The sequence below is a fragment of the Leuciscus leuciscus genome, assembly GCF_965113295.1.
Source record: "Leuciscus leuciscus genome assembly, chromosome: 2".
Taxonomy (NCBI): domain Eukaryota; kingdom Metazoa; phylum Chordata; class Actinopteri; order Cypriniformes; family Leuciscidae; genus Leuciscus; species Leuciscus leuciscus.
Genome location: NC_138726.1, coordinates 8,107,866 through 8,128,052, shown reverse-complemented (window position 1 = coordinate 8,128,052; position 20,187 = coordinate 8,107,866). Strand labels below are relative to the sequence as shown.

General features: G+C 38.9%; 1 protein-coding gene across 1 annotated transcript in view; it reads left to right on the top strand.

Moving 5' to 3' along the window:
- The window catches only part of pmfbp1 (polyamine modulated factor 1 binding protein 1), a 220,747-nt gene that overhangs the window by 138,746 nt on the left and 61,814 nt on the right, over positions 1–20,187 (top strand). Inside the window, exons 8-9 of the mRNA XM_082161301.1 lie at positions 15,972–16,085; positions 19,354–19,443. Of these exons, the coding sequence (XP_082017427.1) occupies positions 15,972–16,085; positions 19,354–19,443 (204 nt within the window). The remainder of the gene's footprint in view (positions 1–15,971; positions 16,086–19,353; positions 19,444–20,187) is intronic.

Here is a 20,187-nt window from a genome sequence, read left to right as displayed (position 1 = left end):
GTTATGCTGTCTTAGAGGGAAGCTGCCTATGTCAACTCACTAGGTTTGGTAACAAAGCTTACCGATAAGTGCGTCTTTCTCAACACGTCTCCTCAACTCCTTTCTCACATCCTTACCATTTTCTCCCCATCTGCCTTCCTTTCATTTCCTCCTCCCAAACATATCCTCGGTGAAGCAGCTAAGCATGGGCGATTGCAGTGCAGCTCCTGCAGGAACAGAGGGATAATTTAATTTATCTTCCTTTTTGTCTCTCCAGTCTGCTCATTTTATTCACACACAGATCATTACACACCAAGACCCCATTTTCATTTCCAACTGCGTACTGTCGCACACACACACACACACACACACACACACACACACATATACGCAGGGCTTTAACTAGGCTGGCAGGCCCGGGCCTGGTGCTGCTGTCGATCGATACCCGCGCTCGGATCGGAGAGATCCGCACTGCCTTAATAGGTCCTGCAGGTCCTACCATAAAACACCTCTACAGACCTGAGGACCAGGGGCTTCATAAATTTCTCGCTCTCTCTCTCTCTGTCTCTGCAAGATGGAGTGGGACTGAATGCAGCCGCATGGGGTTGTGGTTGAAACAGAGTCATGCTGGGCGGCACAAGGGCTCGCCTGAACAGGTTTGAACGTGTAGCTTGAAAGGAAAGGATTGGGAATGTTTCCTATGTTTCTTTCTCTAGCACTGGATACTTGTTTTCCCACTTGTCATCTAAACTAGCTTAACCAGCAAGACAAATTAAATTTTTATATCAATACTGCAACCGAATGAATTTCATGATCTTTGGTTCTGTGAGTTAAACATTTGTTCTTCCGACAATGTATAAAATGTACTAAAACACTCTGAAAGTGTTCCCTACATTAGTATTCAGTGTAGAGCAAATGACTCTTGAGCTGGTTCTTGTTAGTGAATCATACAGCATGACCAGTTATTTCTGATTCTCGAGATTTGTCTTTGTAGTGAATAAGAAACACTTATGAATTAGTTTCTCAGTTAGTCTGACTCACTCACTGAACTGCAATTCATTACTGTGTTAGAGCTGCATGATTGATCAAAATAAATCCAAAATTGTGATATTTCTTAGGGGCTGTTTCAACTAAAAACGTAGAACTTTTTTTAGGGGTGACCCCGAATAGTCGAAGATTCGATGCTTCGATAGGAGGAGCCTGATTCGACTACCGATCTCACGGTCGAATCTTCGCAGAGGTGTTATGAAACGAGGATCATGCAGCTTTGGCTATATAAGGGCGCTCAATGTCTGATTTCACATAGAACTAACTTTTATGTAAATACGTTAATATTCAGCCTATTATGATAATGCTGTATATAAAAATGTGCAAAGAAAGAAGCTTTTAATAAATATTTTTTAACGTGCGTGAATAAATCCAAACACCACGCGTGACAGATTTAAGTTTCACTTTCAATCCGTGACCGACAGAGGAGCGTCTTCGTGGCAAGGATTTAAATCTTTAACAATGTCTGGGATAAGAAAATCTAAAGTGTGGATGTACACGATTAGAAAGGATATTCTCCAAGGCTGGATTTAGCATCAGGAAAACCATGATCGCACTTCTGCCGGCCAACGTTAACATGTTTCACGCATAGACTGGGTTTCACGTTAGAATGTATTTTATCCGCGCGCACAATTTGAAAAGACTCCAACGGACAGACAGAGTGAAAGACGTTCAGGATTTGCTCTCTCGATCAGGTACAAGTGATTTCAAAACTTTTCAGCCGGTTCTAATTTTATTTTTGGATGCTGTGAACATTATTAGCTAAAAAGACTGCCTCTCCAGTTTAGCATTAATTGTTGTTTCTGCAGTTAAAAAGACAAAGTTGAAAATTCTGGCTACTATCGTTATTTTAATAATTTCTTTATTTTAATTTTATCTATTAATCTGTCAGGGTTATCTAATCTAACTATTTGTGGCTTGTGTTTTGAATATATGTTCCCCTGCACTTTAGGCATTTTGCACACATTTGCTCCTCATCCTGTGACTTGAATCTGATTTATTTCGTTTTGTATTTTTATTTATTAGAAAGGTATATTCTGTTCTAATTTAATTTAGTAAATTAATTGTTTATTTTTTCGGTGCATCGATGTTGTGCTGTAGGCTGGCCTGCTCGCACAGGTAATTTAGCCGATTTAATTTGATTTGCATGTGAAATGTAAATCCTGTCTGCAGTGTGGCCTTTCTGGAGTTATTTATGTTATTTCTTAGTTTTATTGATCAAAAATGTTTTTATACATTTTCTTCTATATCTTTGTGTGATTTTCTGTACATCGCGGCATTGAAACGTTAAAGTCCCGCCCCCATACACATGATTCGACTATTAGTCGACTATAGGCAAGACATGACGATTCTGATTCGACTATGAAAATCCATAGTCGGGGACAGCCCTAACTTTTTTATTTATTTTGGCCGTTCGTTTACAAGTGGGTGCCTGAAAACGCAAACTTTTGAAAACGGGTTTCATAGTGCAAGTTATTTAAAACGGTCACCGTGTAAACAACAAAAACGCAAATCTCTGAAGACGATGGCGTCATGCACATGCATATTACGTGTTCAGTCTATAGTGTTCCATCGCCATCTAATGGCCTGGCAGCAGAATACAGCGTTCTTAGTCGTTTTCGCGGATCCGTGTGAATGGGGATCATTTTGACAATGGTGTCGTCTGTATGCGGAAAACTCAAAGGAAAAACTTCTCCATTTTAAGCATATTGTTGTCGTGTGAACGGTTTGCAAAAGCTTATTTAAAGTGGCTGTACAGTATAGACCTGTAGAATTCAGGAACCCTTGTTATCAGTGACACCAGTGGCCACTTGGTGAACTGCAGCCAGCTTTTGCTCGCACTGATTTTTTAAGCTGTTCACATATTAGCAATTAAAAAAAGCTATTAATACATGACAATTCTTACATATAGCCCCTTTAATTAAATAATTATATGCTTTGCTTTTCCGAGTGAAGCGTGACACTATGAACTTTTACACGCAAGCAGCTCGTAATTCAGTTTAATAATTCAGCTCATTATTTAGAGTGGCTCAATTTGCAGTGAATGCAAACTTACGATTCCTATTCTTTGTTGCTGATTGTTGCCGGGACGGCTCTATATGGTTGCTAAGTTGTTCTTAAAGGTTTCTGGGGTTTACCTAGTAATAGGGGTATTTAGTGTTTAGGTCTATTTTTCTTAGACATGAATGTTGCTCTTGGACCAACAAAAGATGTTGATCACGTCCTACTTGGTGAAATTACAGTCGTCAAAATGCATGCCGTCTAAGCTGATCTTTTCAGCAGGAAAAGCTTGACTGTTGATGAGATGTTTGTAAGACGAAAATCATTTGTAGCTGAAGAGGTTCTCCAAGTCCCAGCGTGAATCATTACGAGTGATTTTTACCTTCAAGGCGCTTCGCAATAAGAACGCACACAGTCGTGATTTGGCGCGTGAAACACAGAGGGCTGAAATGAGGCGCGCCGTTCTCGAGCGCGTGAGATTAGATTAAGAGTTACACTGGCAGTAAAAGGAGATGGCCGCCCAGCATCTGTTCTCCCTCTTTCCTCCTGGCCCTCAGGCATGAGCATTATACAATGTGTGTGTGTGTGTGTGTGTGTGTGTGTGTGTGTGTGTGTGTGTGTGTCCCTGCATTAGCCAAACAGATAGCTACCAACTTTAATTGCCTCTGCATCCACTTACTCACCCCTAACGCCCTTCAACCTCATCCACCCATCCCGCTTTCCTCGCCCGCGCAAATGAAAGAGCGAGAGGCGGGGAGATGGAGGGAGAGAGAAGGCAAGCATAATTACTTATTTTAGTGGACTGCTGTAGAATGCCTCTCGCCAAATGACTCTAATTCCAAATGGTTAACAAGAGCCGAATAGAGCCGAATCCGTGTGACAGCAAATTGCTTTCCCATTTGCAGCCTTAATGGCTTTTCATACTTTGCACTTCCAATAAGCAGTAAACTCGGAAATTAATATTGCAAGCTGTGTTATGATGCAAATGGGAGGGAGATAGGAGAGCCGTACCTTCATGCAGAAAGCTCTGATTAGATCTGTAATTGCTTCACTCTGATTTTTTTCCCCTCTCTCGCCCTCCGTCTTTCTCGTTCGTAACTTTCCGACATATTTATTGAGCTATTTTGAGATTTGCCATATCACTTATGCATCAACATTGACTGCACTTTTGATTTGTGTCACGCTGTGGTTTTTGTTTTCAAATCAATGCTAATCAGTGGTAATTTGCCAGTGGCGCGGATACACTCGTCCTGGGGGTTTAATGTCTTTGCTGTCACCTTTAAGGTGTTTGTCACACATTCAAGTCAGAACAAGTTTTTAAAATGAAACAGAATAATAACAGGAGGCTTGTAAATGAGACACGAGCCTTTTTAAGGTGTCTTATTGAAATGCACGTATACAAACGTTTCACGGTGAATAGACAATCGCGCCGGTTTGAAGATGTTTGCAAAACACTCTGAGGTGACGTGTTAATAGCGGTGCTAATGAATGCCTGAACTCTAACCGCTCGCTCTTCTGCCTGATTAGCACATGCGTCTCACATTTAGCTGTGCTTGATTAAATGGAGATTGCTCTAGATTAAATGAAATTAAATCTTGATTAAATAACATCAGGGCTGGAATGAAGCATGTAAATGTGTAGATAATGTAAATGGGAAGATTTTCCTCTCTGCTGGGTAAAAGAGACGTCCAACCATCAAACTTCAAGATTTACTAATACAAATATCACTTATGATGGATGGATGGATGTGCTTTTTGGAGCTTCAAAAACTCTGATTGTGTTTGGCCGAAAGAAGAAAGTAATATACACCCTAGGATGGCTTGAGGTGAGTAAATTATGGGATTATTTTTGGATGAACTATCCCTTTCAGGCCGATTTGAGAACGCACACGAAATCAAGAGGTGGGATTTATCGCGTGAAGCAATCATTTCCAATCGTTTCACGATGGGTCTCACGTGATTTTCTCCTATACATTAGGCTTGTTCGACTTCATGCGCAGACCAATCGGTGGCTGATTTGAAGCAGTGCATGCCGGTTAGAAATTTTGTCCGACTTGATACAGCGCCGACGCCACGTGACTGTGACGTAAGCCCTCAAAGTACCACAAGAGCGATTCGAGAGTAGCCGGTGAACTCAGCCAGCGCAGCTTCTCCAGAGCGGCTGCACAAGCTCTGACGACGACACAGCTGTTCCACGATTGGCCGGATTCACCGTGTATATTCTCACACCTTTAGTTCCACTAAAGCTCACAAATCAGTTTTTTATAACAGTAAACACACTTTTCATGTAGTCGCGATGTTATATCGTGTCATGTTTATCAAAAATAAAACAGATTAAAAAACGTCGACTCCACTTATAGTTGCTATAGGCTTATGTTGAACTGTATTCTTGTTCAAACAGACGCTGTATGAAGCAGTACATAAAGTATTGAATGAAAATGTCTCTGAAACATCTGTGTATTTGGCAAATATTGCATTTATTTCACTTCAGCTGTGGTAAAGTATGCAAACACCACGTGAGCGGTCACTACGGGAGCCTTCACGTCTCCGTTTGCAGCTCCTTCCCGCCTGCACACGGCTACTCTCGCCGATCGGTTACATCCAGCCGCAGCCGATGTCCAACACACCCATTCTCAATTCACCCTTCGCAGGGAGTTTGATTGATAGGCGATCTGACCGATCATAATCAGACATTTTGTCTGACAAAGCAGTCAGGAGAGTTAGTAGATTCACATTGGTGGATTTGACCTTAAAAACGGTGTGTACTGACATCTTTCCACGGTTGAAAGAACGTTCCTTCTGATGTTCATTCATGTTAATTTGATGCTATAAATTAACTAGAAGGAAGAGATGATCGGTTCACGAGCAGATTTAACTGAGGCTTTAAAGCGATCTGTCAGACACATTAAAGAGCCTCTAAACGGTACTATTTACATTTCTTTAAAAAAGGACCAAATTTGAAAGTTGAGACTTTGTTTCATTTAAAAGTAACCTGCTCTGTCCTGTCGCTCAGCGTGTTGTCAGTGTCCTCTTTGCTCCGCCATGTATTTTTCACTGCGTGAGAACATGTTGTGTGGCGTGAGAGTGGCACGGCTTGTCGGACATAGCAACAGTAACTAAAGGGGGCGGGTCTTTACGAACGGTCCAAACTCTCTGTTGAAAGTTCCCGCTACCTGCGGGTGTCGCTGTTGGACAGTGTTACTTTATAAAAACGAGTGACTTTTACACTTTGCAATGTCACATTTTGTAATATTTGCGTTGTTTTATTTATTATTATTATAAATTGTTATTATTATTATTATTTTCTCATCCAGTTTTTTGAGGAGACATCCCTTTCTCATCCTCGGAGGAAATACCCCTGATATTGCAAGATATTATGCTTGTACCTCCTTGCAAATGCCATCAGTTTTGTCCATGGCTTTGGGTGGAAAGTGTACTGTGTGTTCCACAGCCCCAGATGCACACAACCATCTGACCTTTGGACAAAAATAGCAATTACATCCAGCCTGATTGGCTGAGGATTGTGCGCAGTGATTGAGGTTAAGTGCCCTTTGGTCTGTCGTGTGCTGCCAGGCCTCTGTATGCAGTAAGGCTGGAGGTTCACCTGACCAATGCGCATGTAATCTGATCTCCTTGCATGGTTTCCATGGCAACCTTCTCTTTCTAGTGCTTCTTGTTCCCATTTCACTTGTCACTTCGGTAATTGCCTCCAAATTTCCCTGTCTCTGAGAGTATTGGGGGAAAATGATGATGATGACGACAGTGATAAGACAATATTTATGAACTGTGTATTAGTGGACAGCGGATGGAGAGGCACAATTCAAAGGGTGACAATGCTGGAAAACAAATACAGATGGTTAATGGTTTTACATGGTGGTCCAAGCTGGACATTTATGGTCACTAGTAGCTGGTGTAGAGATGACTGATCAGCTGAACAGAAGAGACCGCATTCGGCTCATCCAGATAGATCAACAGCACTGACGTATTGGAAAGGTTAACATCAGGTTAAAGCAAACACAATCTAGCCTACTGTGATTACAATGAAGGAAATGATAATGATTCACAGTAACAGTGACAGAATTGCTTCAACACATTGTGTGAATTGCAAGTGAAACTGAGTAACACCAATAACATTCCATTAGTTAACATTAGTTAATGCATTAAAGGAATAGAATGACAATTCTGCAATTAATTACTTTTTACCTAAATTAACATGAACAAAGATGAATAAATGTGTTAGAATAAATAAAATAGTGATATAATAAAATAAAAGGTATTATAAAGTATCATTAACAACGAATAAATTATGTTCTTTTGAACTTTCTATTAATCAAAGAACCCTGGAAAAATGTATCATGGTTTCCAATAAAATATAAAGCTGCACAAGTGTTTTGAACATTGATAATAATAAAGAACCATTATTAATAATTTAACAGAGTACCAATAATAATTTAGAAGCAAACCAGGGCTGCGTTTCCGGATAACGTTGTCTCTTAGCGCGCTACGAAGACTCTTAAGGTATAACTTAACTAAAGGTATACCATTTCTAGGCGTGTTCCCCGAACCATACCATACGTGCGACGTTACCCGGCGCTGTCCGTGGCGATGGTGCTGAATCTGTTGATATCGATGGCTCGAGAATCAATTATTCTCTTGTGCAGGGGCTGCTTCACTATGGCAAGCCGTTTTAACTTTTATTCATTTCCAGGATATGAATTGTTGATATCAAAAATGTAATTCTTGATATCAACAATTTAATTGTTGATATCTGTAATTATATTTTCACTAGTGAAATGTCACCATAGGCTGCCATTCAAAATCAATTGTTGATATCAAAAATTGATTTCTTACTAGTAGAAATATCATTTTTGATATCAACAATTGAATTGCTACTAGTAAAATTTTTCATTTTTGATATCTGAAAATGTATTTCTGATATCAATATTATTTCAGATAGCTAAAATGGCTTTTTTACGAGTAACAATCACATTCATGATATCAAAAATGAACATTGTTAGTAGCAATTCAATTGTTGATATCAAGAATAGACATTTCAACTAGTGACAGTTTAATTCTTGATATCAAAAATAAAGGTTTTTACTAGTAAGAATTGTATTTCTGATATGTGAAATTGGAATTTCAACAAGTAAGAAATCAATTCTTGATATCAACAATGGATTTTGAATAGCAGCCTATGGTGACATTTCATTTCACTAGTGAAAATACAATTACAGATATCAAGAATTATAGTTTTTACTAGTTGAAATTAAATTGTTGATATCAAGAATTAGCATTTTAACTAGTGAAAATGTAATTGTGGATATGAAGAATTAGCATTGTTATAGTAGAAATCTAATTCCTGATATCAATAACTATCATTTTAACTAGTAAAAATTGAATTGTTGATATCAAGAATTAGTATCCTGGAAATGAATAAAAGTTCAAACGGCCTGCCATACTTCACTGCATTATGCAAGAAAGCGGTGTTCTTTATAAATGAAGCACTTCAGAAATAGTTGAAATTGCATTTAGTAGGACTCATGGGATATTATAAAAAATAATCCAAACTATAATACCCTAGCCTACATATTTTAAAGTTGTATCATATATTGCTGCCATAATAACCATTTCAAATTTTTATGTGCTTTCTTCTCTTTCCTATTTTTGTTTGCTGAGGAGGAGCTGCGATGGAATATTGTTCTTGTAAATACTTTCCAGCATTTCAGTAATAAAAGTGTACATCTTATGTACGGTGCTCGGCAGTGATCAAAAATGATTCAAACAGTGAATTTTGAATCTCTTCTTGTAAACTCAGAGATGTGGATTCAGACGGCAATTCAATTACCACACGACCTGTTTGTCAAAAAACAGTAGGTAGGCTAATTTGGCCAGGGATTTTTACGCGGGTTGGGTGAGAAAAAACACTGACATTATGGATTCGGACGGCACTAAAATCACCGACTTACCCCTGTAAATGTTTAAAATACTGTACGAGCCCATGAGAAACAATTAGCGTCCCAATAGGACTTAACTGACAGTAGCTTATGCTTTCACTGGCCTTTAAAAGCGCTCCGCAAACGGCGCCGTCTTTTAGAACAACAATTCGCTGTATCGCTGCCATGGTTTGAGCAAACTCCCCACCACAATCATTCCCTTTAAATAGACTATTAATGGTCTATTAAACTAGCCTTTAATGGTTTGCCAGCTGATGTACCTTTGGATAATACAATTAAAAATCTAACAACAATCAGTGTAATGACAATTTTATTCTTTGCATGAAAACACTTGAATTAGCCTAACTGAACACTGTCTGGGTGTATTAAAACTTCAGAATTATATTCGTATAGACCTGCAACAGTGATAAGGTGAAGCTAAGAGTGGTCCAGACCAACCTTCCGAACGTATGACTTACAGAAGGTATACTTAACTAAGAACGTTTCGGGAAACACGTATTAACGATAAGGTACGACGTAGCGTTAAGAAGGTTTCAGGAAACGCAGCCCAGCATATTAGAATGATTTCTGGAGGATCGTGTGACACTGAAGACTGAAGTAATGATGCTAAAAATTCAGCTTTACCATCACAAGAATAAATTACATTTTAACATATATTAAAATATTAAACATTTCATTAGTTTTTTTAAATAATATTGCACAATATTAGTATTATTTGTTTACTTTATTTATGATTAAAAAAAAAGCAGCCTTGCAGCACAAGAGGCTTCTATCAAAACCGACACCAATCTTTTGAATGGTAGTGTATGACCTGAGCTGGTGACGTCAGAACAATGAGTCTATTTCAAAAGATTCTAGGGATTTTCTGTTCTCCTGTCACTATAATGGTCATCCTTCAGTGTGTTCACTGACTCCCATGATTCCTTACTACGACCATTAGCACTAGCGCTCAGATTCTGAGGTATGTTTTACCCTCGAAGCTGCATAACTCTCCAGGGATTGATAGGCCAGACTGATGCTTCTATCCATCATTATGTGGAGAATATCAACAGCGAGAGAATAAAGCACCTTACGCCTTCTGGTAACAGAGAGCTTCAGCTGGAGCTACTTGTCTTTCTCCTGCGCTCCAGATCCTGTAACCTTTTACGAGAAAGTTCTCAACAAAAACAAATGTGGAAGGTGGTGGAATATTTCATAAATGAGGGCATAAAAGTAAGAAATGACTCACACATTCGCCCCTTCTTCCGAAAACAAAAAACACGAAAGTCGCGGCCACGTGGAATTTATATTGTGTGCTTTCGGCGTGGAATGTCAGTGGAATTAATTGATTTGCCCGTATTTGTCAGGAAAGAGCAAGTGCCTGACTCAATCCTGTGTTATTAAAGCTAATACCTCAGCGCTTTACCGCCGTGAATCAAGCTCTGACATGTCCTTATGATGTATGGATTTATTATTCAAAGTGTTGTGTGGGGCTGGGAGAGCCACTCATCCTGGCCCCCGGAGACCACCTGTGTTTTCAAAGTAAAGACCACTTAGAGAACGGCCCGGGGCGGCTGCAGTGCCTCTGGACACAAGCTACTGTACAGACCCAAGAAACATCTGCAGACGGACCTCACAGTGAGGACTGTTTAGATGAAATCATTGTCTCCAATGTGCTTCTGTGTTTCAAAAGTGTGTGATAGACCATACAAATCTGTCAAGCATTAACTTTTATGATTGTATCCAACCGAAAGTGACAGTAAAGTGCACAGGATGTTTCAGAAGAGGGTTACCAAAGCAAAGAGATCATGTTATTCACAATTTGAGATTTTTTTTTAGAAAAGATCACTTTAAATCTGAGCTAGACTTCAAAACAGTATTTTTATGGTTAACTAAAACTAATAATTACACATAATATTTAAATTATTCTGAAATAAAATCTAATCTTAAAACATAAATAAAAAATAAAAAAACTTTAAATTGAAGTTGAAGTAAAATTACAAAGACAAACAAAAATTCAAATGAAGCAAACTAAAATGAAAAATAAAAATGTAAAAAGATAGATTCATATATTCATAGAATATATATATATATATATATATATACATATATATATATATATACTGTATATATACATAAATATATATATATTCTATGAATAATAGTTAATATAAAAGTAATTAACACTGTGTTTTGTCATTTGTATTAGTACTAGTTTTTTTATATGTCTATATATTTTTAGTTTATTTAGTTTTAGATGTTTTAGTATTTCAATTTGAACTAAATGAAAATGAGAATTTTTATTTCAGGTAATGTTTATTTTATTTCAAGTAATGATAATGTTCTTTAATGTTTTGGTTTTAGCAATAATAACCCTGACTATCATTAAAGTCCATAGCACAAATGGTGCAGGAAAGTTAAACAATCTATTACAATTTATTTTTTATTATTTATGTATGTAGGAAACTGGTTGACATGAGCAGCGTTCAAATATACAATCACAAAATATACAGTAAAACCACAGAATTCCAGGATTGAGGAATCAGAATTAAATATTACAGAGAGCCATGTAATAGTGGTTTGGTTAAGCAAGCAAATAAACATCTAATGAAGCTGTTACTAAACTAATATATATCCTGAATATGTACCCGCAGTGAACATTGCATGTTTTTTTTGTCCACATTTTTTGTCCAAATGAGGTCAAACTTGTCGTCTTCTTCTTTCTTTCTTTCTTTCTTTTTTTTTTTTTTTTTACTCAAACAAGTTAAACTTTCCAAGTTTGTTAAGCCAGACTTTGAAAGTGTGCTTTTAAACACCTCTCTCCAATCAAGGAATCTGGGTCAAAGAATGTCCTTTTTGACTCATTTCTTTCTCTTTCCCTCTGCTAGTGTGAGGAATGGTATCATTAAGGTAATGTTCTTGAGAGGACATTTGGCTGAACTGTGATGTCCCTCTGCTCCTCCAGCAGCCGCAGTCACAGCCCAATCTACACTGACCTTTGCTGCAGAATATATCAGCAGTGAATTATGCAAACGCATCCTAAACCAAATGACACTTCACAAAGTCAAAAAAGACCTTATGCTTACAAGCACAGCCTCTTCCTGCATTCTGTTCATTAACACACACACACAAAAATCTTACCATTTTCCGCATTCATTTCAGCCCGGGAAAGTTGGATTCTTCAACTTTGTACTTGGTGCTATAGAGTGACACACAGCTGAATTTCATAATAGTGTTGTTTTTTTCTGCTACGAGCATTTTTTGCAATGTGGATTAATAAAAATGATAATAATTCACACTCTCAAAATTTAAATTGTTCACTAGCACTGTCGTGCTATAGAGCCTCTAAAGGGACCTTTGCAAAAAAATAAAGAAACTTTTTGCATGCTCATGAGAAACTATTGTATGCACATGATTTTGTTAGGCCAGTCTTTCTTTTAATATCGAGGCCTTATGTCCCCTTAAACGCATTCTCTGTGGTGGCCTATTAACGAAGTTCAAGGGTCCATAATAGTGTAATAATTCATAAAAAAAAGTTGGTGCTTTAATTTTTTTTTTCAAAATTTGGATTTCGTCAAGGCAATAATCCCTTGTGTCCCATCGCCCAATAAAAAATATTGGTACATTAAAATGTTCTTAAAAAATCGCATTTTACAAGATCAATACACCCTTTATTAAGCCTCTTTGTCAGATTTAATGCATCCTTACAGGTGCTTTCATCACCTGTAATTTCTTCATTAAATTCCAACAGCGCTTATTGCGAGCAGCGTCATAGACACAGAGCACTTTAGAAAGCGTTGTGTTATATACAGGGAAGGTTCACGCATCAATAAGTAACAAACAAATAAACAGCTGGATTTAGCCTCGTACTAGACAAACTGCTCTTACAAAATCCAAATTTTGAGAATTATTTCTGTACCAGTCTTTTTATATGAACCATTGAAATTATGCTGTGGGACAATGCACACTGAGCCACATATTACGCCACATAAGGCCATGAATTTAGAAGTGCCGCTCTACCAATAGCCACATTTTGAGCACTTTTTATTGTATCAGCCTTTTTTTTTTTTTTTGCCCCTTGAACTTGGTAAATAGGACAATGCACACAGCCGTATTGCGTCGACAGTCGATTTCGCGGCACGGTTTCTCGACCGCCACAGAGTTAAATTCGTTAAAGCGGACATAAGACATAAGGCACTTTTTACTGTATCAGTCTTTGTTTATGACCCCTTGAACTTGGCCAATAGGACAGTGCACATCAGCCCATTTCGCAGCGCGGTTTCATAAGGCCTTGAAATTAGAAGTACTGCTTTACCAAAAGCCACATTTTTGCACTTTTTACTGTACCAGTATTTGTTTATGGCCCTTGAACTTAGCAAATAGGACAGTGCACACAGCATTGTTGCGGAATAAGCCCAGTTTGCAGTGCAGGGTTTCTTGGCCGCCAAAGTGTAAAATTTGTCATAGCGGACATAAGGCCATGAAATTAGAAGTACTGCTCTACCAATAGCCACATTTTGAGCACTTTTTACTGTACCAGTATTTGTTAAGGACCCTCGAGCTTGGCAAATAGGACAATGCACACAGCCATATTGCACCGTCAGCCCATTTCGCAGCACGGTTTCTCGGCCACCAAAGAGTTAAATTCGTTATAGCGGAGTTAACGCCATGAAATTAGAAGTACTGCTTTACCAAAAGCCACATTTTTAGCACTTTTTACTGTACCAGTATTAATTAAGGACCCTCGAACTTGGCAAAGAGGACACAGCCATATTGCGGCATCAGCCCATTTCACTGCGCGGTTTCTCAGCGCCACAGTTAAATTCATTAAAGTGGCTCTGTATCCAACAGTGCACGAACATGCTTTTATTTTTTTGTTTTGATGTTTTAGAATGTTTCAGACATCCTCATTCTCTTTGTGGAATAGTCTGATCATGACACTTAAGACGACCTCATCTTAATCCATGTAACCTGACCAAACATGGGCATGTCAGTGAGTCCACCCTCAGTCCTGCTGGGAAGGTCAATAGCACAGTTCATACTTTTATTTCCACATTTCTCTCCATTTTATTGATTAATGTTTTCTTTCGGAGCGAGACGGTACTTTTATTGCTTTGGCTTTTGTGATATGTTTTTGTTTTGGCTGAGGAGTGCGGAGAGCGCTCGTATATCATGAACTTCTGCACAGTTTGCCTTCGCTAGCCCGTGGTGTTCGTCAGTAATTAGACCAAAGTCACTGAGGTGGCCAAGTTCAACCTCTTCATTAAGGTTCCTCTCCTCACGGCAACAAATGGAGAGAGAACTATCATTCTGAGGTGCTGTGTGGACATTTAAAATACATTTACAGTGGCATCCGAAAGTCTGAGACCACACTGAAATTAGCTAACTAACTCCCCACTAACACTATCCAACAGTGGACATATATATGCACAGGGTTTTGTTTTATATTATTTTTTTTATAATTAAATAAAATGTATTTTATTTTTGTGAATAAAATAATGTTTAATAATATTTATTTTTCAAATTCTCACTACATCTTAAATTAAGTATAATGTGCCAGAATTAAGAAAGGAACTTTTTATTTATTTATTTAAATAAAATGGCCAATCCCTTCATCTTGCTTATTGGAGCTCATTTCATAGCTAGCATGTTGTGTCTTGAGAAAATTGATGGGAAATAAACTACAATAAAAATATTTTGTTATATTTATATTTACCGTGATTTTTTTTAATTTTTTTTACTTATGTCTCATATCTCAAATATGTTGTCTCCTTGGAAAATAAGGAGTCATTGTGAAATGGTTCACTGAGTGATTGATCATGGTGAAAATGATGCAGCAACTTTATATTTTTATGATGGATTTTCTTTTCTCCATAGTTTAAGATGAATAGTCTAGATCTGGGCCAAGGGTAGAACAAATCTATACATATGGCCAAGGCCTTTGCAAAATAGCAAGAATAAATGTTGAAGGCATGATAAAATGCTTCCAAGTCCATTTTAATGTAAAGATTTGTTTTCTGAAACCTTGGTCCTTGGTGATTCGTATTAGGCTACCATCACTTTGAGAGTCAAAATACTCGGCTGTGTTACAGGTAATAATGTTGTATCTAATGTTCAGTTGCTTGCACAGACTGATTGTTTCACTTCATAAGACCTCAATGTATCATCAGGAGCCACGGGTATTGATTTTGTTTTACCTGTATATGTTTGTTGACTCTCAAAGTGACGGTAGCCATTGACTTGCATTATACGAATCACCAAAGAACACGATTTCAGCTAAAAATCTTCTTTACTTTTTTACTGAGGAAAACTGACACCTAGATTTTGGATGGCCTGAGGGTGAGTAAATCAACAGCAAATTTTCAATTTTGGGTGAACAATCCCTTTAATACATTTAGTCAGAGGGATGTGGCGATTCGTTCCTTCGTGTGTCAGATCGGCGTGTTCAAGCAGGTTAAGTGCAGGTGAGTGTGAGACAGCTTCGGCACGGTGGCGTCTCTCCCCCTCTCAGGGACCCGGGCAGAGCTTTCCCAATAGATCTTTATTTACAGCACAGGAGTCGGAAACGGCTAGTCAATCCATTTAGCCTGAGGCCACTGATTTGTTCGTATTTACTGCAACACCCAAAGAAAAGCCAAGGTATTTTTCCCTCTCTCCTTCCTATTGATTCGGCTCTTAGAAAATCTGCTCTGCTGTCTAAACACTATTGATCCTCCTGCTCTCCTCGCCAGCTCTTGCACCAGTATATAAAGGGACTGGATGAATTGAAATTTCATTTCCGACAACTTGTTCCTTTTATTTGTACTTTTTTTCTTACGAGAAGCAAGACTCAGCGTGGGTCAATAGCCACATGAAGGCTGAAGGTAGAGGTCAGTAGAGGTGAACTGCACTAATGAGGGTCTTTACTGTATGTGAAGCACTGCCATGAGGGGCGAATATGATCAAAACGAGGTGTCATAGAATCTGTTTTTTGTGCTAACGTTTGAATGACCCATTGTGTGTCTAACTCCAGGAATCTTGTGGGCTCCAGAGGGCACGAGAGGAGCTGACGGTGAGAGAAGAGAGATCTTTTCTTCAGAGGCAGCTCAACAGCGTCAGAGAGGAGCTCCACAGCGCCACCATCAGGGTACTGACGTCCAATCTTTCCTCCCATTAGCCTGAGATATAATAGACCCTTTTTTCACATTTGAAGTGTTCTCAGAACCATCAGAGTCATGAATAAGTTGAACTTCTACTTCAGGGTGAACTTCTATTCCGGTGAACAGTGCCGTAGCTTGTAAATTCTGTCTAACAGCTGAGGAAAACATTCAGAAATTAACAAGAATGCAGTCAAATGCTAAATAAAACCACTTAAATTTCTCATTGTCTTTATTTTCTTTTCGTTTATTAAAGGTATAGTGGAGATTTTTCCCAAATTTTTTAAAAGAACCTCCCTCTCCACTTTTTGAAAAAATGCACATGCGCAACACTCTACCTGCTCCCGAGAGGGAACGCCTATTAAACGTGTGCACAAGAGATGGCTAGCATCGCTAATCATAGCTTACATTAACTTTTACTAGCAGTGATTTTAAATGGATTTCTCCAAATAGCATGCCAAACTTTACCTGTCGAGTAGAAACTTCGCGACTGAGGCATCAGTGGGAAGCCCAACCTGTGCTTTTAGCGCACGCCAGCGTGTGAAATATTCTCCCAAAAACACTCTGGTCTTGTTTCTTTCTTCAGAGGCCTTTCTCTTCTTGTCATACAATTCGTAGACACTTTTTCTCTTGCGACCCTCAGACATTTAGAAAAAACCCGGTGAGAACGGCGAGCTTCAATGAATGGCTGAAACCGTAGTTTACCACACATATACACCTGAAAGTGTGCATGCGCAGAAAGCGAAAACTACCTAGGGACGAGCACGTACCACGGCCTTACGTAAACATATCACCAGAATGATTGACAATTAGGAGGACCAATAGTCTTGATGATCCACCCAGAAAAAGAAAATCCTCTACTATACCTTTAAATAAAGCTAATATATGTATCCATCAAGAGCAGTGAGTTGTATTCACGTTTTCTTGACACATCAGCAACAATCCTGATGCATATTCTTTTTTTCTGCGTGTTATACAAACCAACAAACTACATAATAGTACAAAAAGACAGGGACTTTGAGCGCGTAATTGTTCGGACGGTGTGCGCCGGTATACAGTAATGATATGTACAGTACCGGCAGGAGTGTGCAGTCAGCAGCTCTTATTAAAAATGATTTTTATTAGGTGTCCTATTCCCGGGAAAGTAAATTGTGCAGCAAAATGCATCCCATCATGCTAATCTGCAGTGTTAAATAACTTTTTGATAATAGACTGATAGATTGATAGACTGATCTCCTTGCGTACCTCTCCTTCTCACGTTACTGGTACCCAGATTTCCCTCCAACATTTTCAGTTAGTCTCACTTCTGGGAGTAGCCTCAACTCTGATTGGTTCTGTTCACTAGCTGGGCGGGACTTGTGATTTTATTGGGTCCCTCCCGAGTGGCAACCTTCCGGTCTCTCTCTTGAAGCCAACTTCAAGTAACTTAACTTCAAGTGACTTAAACTGCAATTCATCGACTGACCGCTAGAGACAGGCTCCAAAAGGGAGTCAATCCCATATACCCCCTCATGTTAATATGCCCAACTTTACAGCAGAAAAAATATGTTTACAGCCTGGTACAAAAAGTGGTTTTGGTCTATAAAGCTAATTTTGCCCTTCATGACAACTGTGAGGGGGGTGAATTTTTTTATAACTAATCCGTTTAAATTATATTAAGCCATAAAGTCCTGCATAATTAAGGGCGTGGCTACTTGAGTGACAGGTGGATTGCCACTGTTGTCACCCACTGTTGTCACTACTAGCCGTTTGTCTGCTGCTAACCAGGCTCCACCCACGTCCCGCCTCTTTGCCCATGTTCTGTTATCCGGGAGTGGCGTGATGGCCGGCTCCACCTACTTTAGGCTACAAAAATGCTCTTCGGAAACCTACGGGTGATGTCGCGGACACTACGTCCATATGTTTTTTTACAGTCTATGGTCCCTCCTCTACTGTTTGTTGAGCTGAAGTAATTAATAACCATCTGTAAACCATTTTAATGGAGGGGAGAGAGGAGATATTTTGAAAGCTGCTTTTACTAAATAGAATGTTTTTGTGGTTTTCATTAAACTCAGGCATACCAAGCTAACACTGTGGTATATATATATATACTATAATGGTTCATAATAACAGTAGGGGAATATATAGCATAACGTCTTGATTTAGTGGGCCCCCTGGGCAGTTCCCCAAATATCATTTTTGCATTCCCATTTACTCCAATAGTTAAATGATAAAAAAAATAAAAATAAAAAATAAATCCACAGTAGCGTTTCTATGACTTTACAAAATAAATGTTTTGAGAGATTGATTGTAGTGGTCAGAAGTGAAGAAAGATGTCAAATTTGCCGTCACTCCCTCAGTCGTAGTGTTAGAAACACTCACATAGTAGAAAGTGTGTTATAAATGTACGTTTAAACATTTTTTTAAATATAAAAAAGTTGCTAGATTTACAATGTTAATAACTGTAGAAACGTGGGGTTCATGCTGCTCAAAAGGGGGAAGCCTTGTTTTAATTATCATAAATATTCATATAACGACCACCAGCCCATCCCACGTTCCATTCCCGGCTCTGTTGATGCATATTTTAATAGATTATCATTACGGCCGTCGTAACTCTTATTACTGTAGACGTAATTACCAGATTTACGGCGGAATATTATTTTCGTCCCCTGCAGCCATTTTGCTCAGCAAACCCAATTTTTCCTCTGTCGTAAACAGACTGCTTCTTAGTCGGCGCCCCCCTCCCAAAACGTCGAACCGTTGATAATGATAAACACACAAACAGGCCGCGGCGGCTACGTCCGTGCCTGTACGACACTCCATCTGAATTGCATATCCGCCCTGCCGCTGAGATTGTCATAAGCCGTATTAAGAAAAATGGTCACGCGGTTTGACACAAATTGGAAAATGACATTTGGAAAGCGCCGCTGCGGTGGAAATTAGAGATATTAAAATTATAAATCAATGTCTGGGTAGAAGGAACGGATGGGGGGCGGGGGTTAAAGGTCCCCTCATGACTAGGGCTAATCTAAATCCACCGGGCTTTGATTGTTCGTCCACTGTCCACTCGTAAAGAAAGGAAGGGAGGATATTGTGTCTTTTCTGTGGAGTCAAGTCAGCTTATTTAGTGGCTCCCACAACACAACCTGCTAATGGATCATCTCAAAGGTGTGATATGCATTATGCAAAGGCATCCACTTGACACTTTTAACGAAGTCTTTCCTCCCTGTGTGTCTCACCTTCAGTTGCCTTTCTTCATGTGTGTGTGTGTGTGTGTAGGAAGAGGAGCATCGGCTGAAAGTGCTGCAGATTGATGAACTCCAAAGAGAGGTTGACAAGACACTGGCACTGCTTGAAAAGGAGAGAGAGGTCAGCAAACCCGTTCATAATAGCCGCTCACATGCCCTTTTACGCATGCCATGCGAAAACGTAAGGATGTACCTCCCATCGCCGTGCACTTGCAGTTCATACTTCTTTCTTTGCTTATTTTTAAAAAAAGGGTCTTAGAAGTTTGGGCCTGCTGGGTCTCTGAAATCCTTGAGACTCTTGCTGTGCCCTCGTACCCTTGATAGTGCTCAAATCCTCAGAAAACAGCAGCGTGTTATGCACACTGAGATCAAATAGAACAGTTCGCCACATTGACATGCTGCTTTATTATCTGCGTTCTCTACCTCAGCTCACCTGAGCTCTGAACATCTGCTGCTTAGTTGTGTTGGTATTGTTAATACACTGGTTGAGAGGAAGCTCAGGGATCATACTTTGTTGTCTGATTTCTCAGTTTGACCTTCAAACCTAAGATTGATTGTTTTTATGCTACAAGTATTCTGAACAGTGGATCTCAGTGCCATTTCAAGCGCCTGGTGAGAGCTTTCACACTCCGGTTGCTTTCAGTGACATCTAGAATCCGAGCAAGACTATCATAGGTCTGAAGTTGTCTTTCTCTCATAGTCAAATTATATTGAAAGAAAAGATCAAATTTAGTAAATGAGATATAATTAATTTGATTATGATTCTTTGCACAATGATGTAAGGCATCATGGTTTAATTTGATTCATTTTTATTTATTATAAATAATAAATAATTTATTTATCTATTATTAAATAAAAATTATGC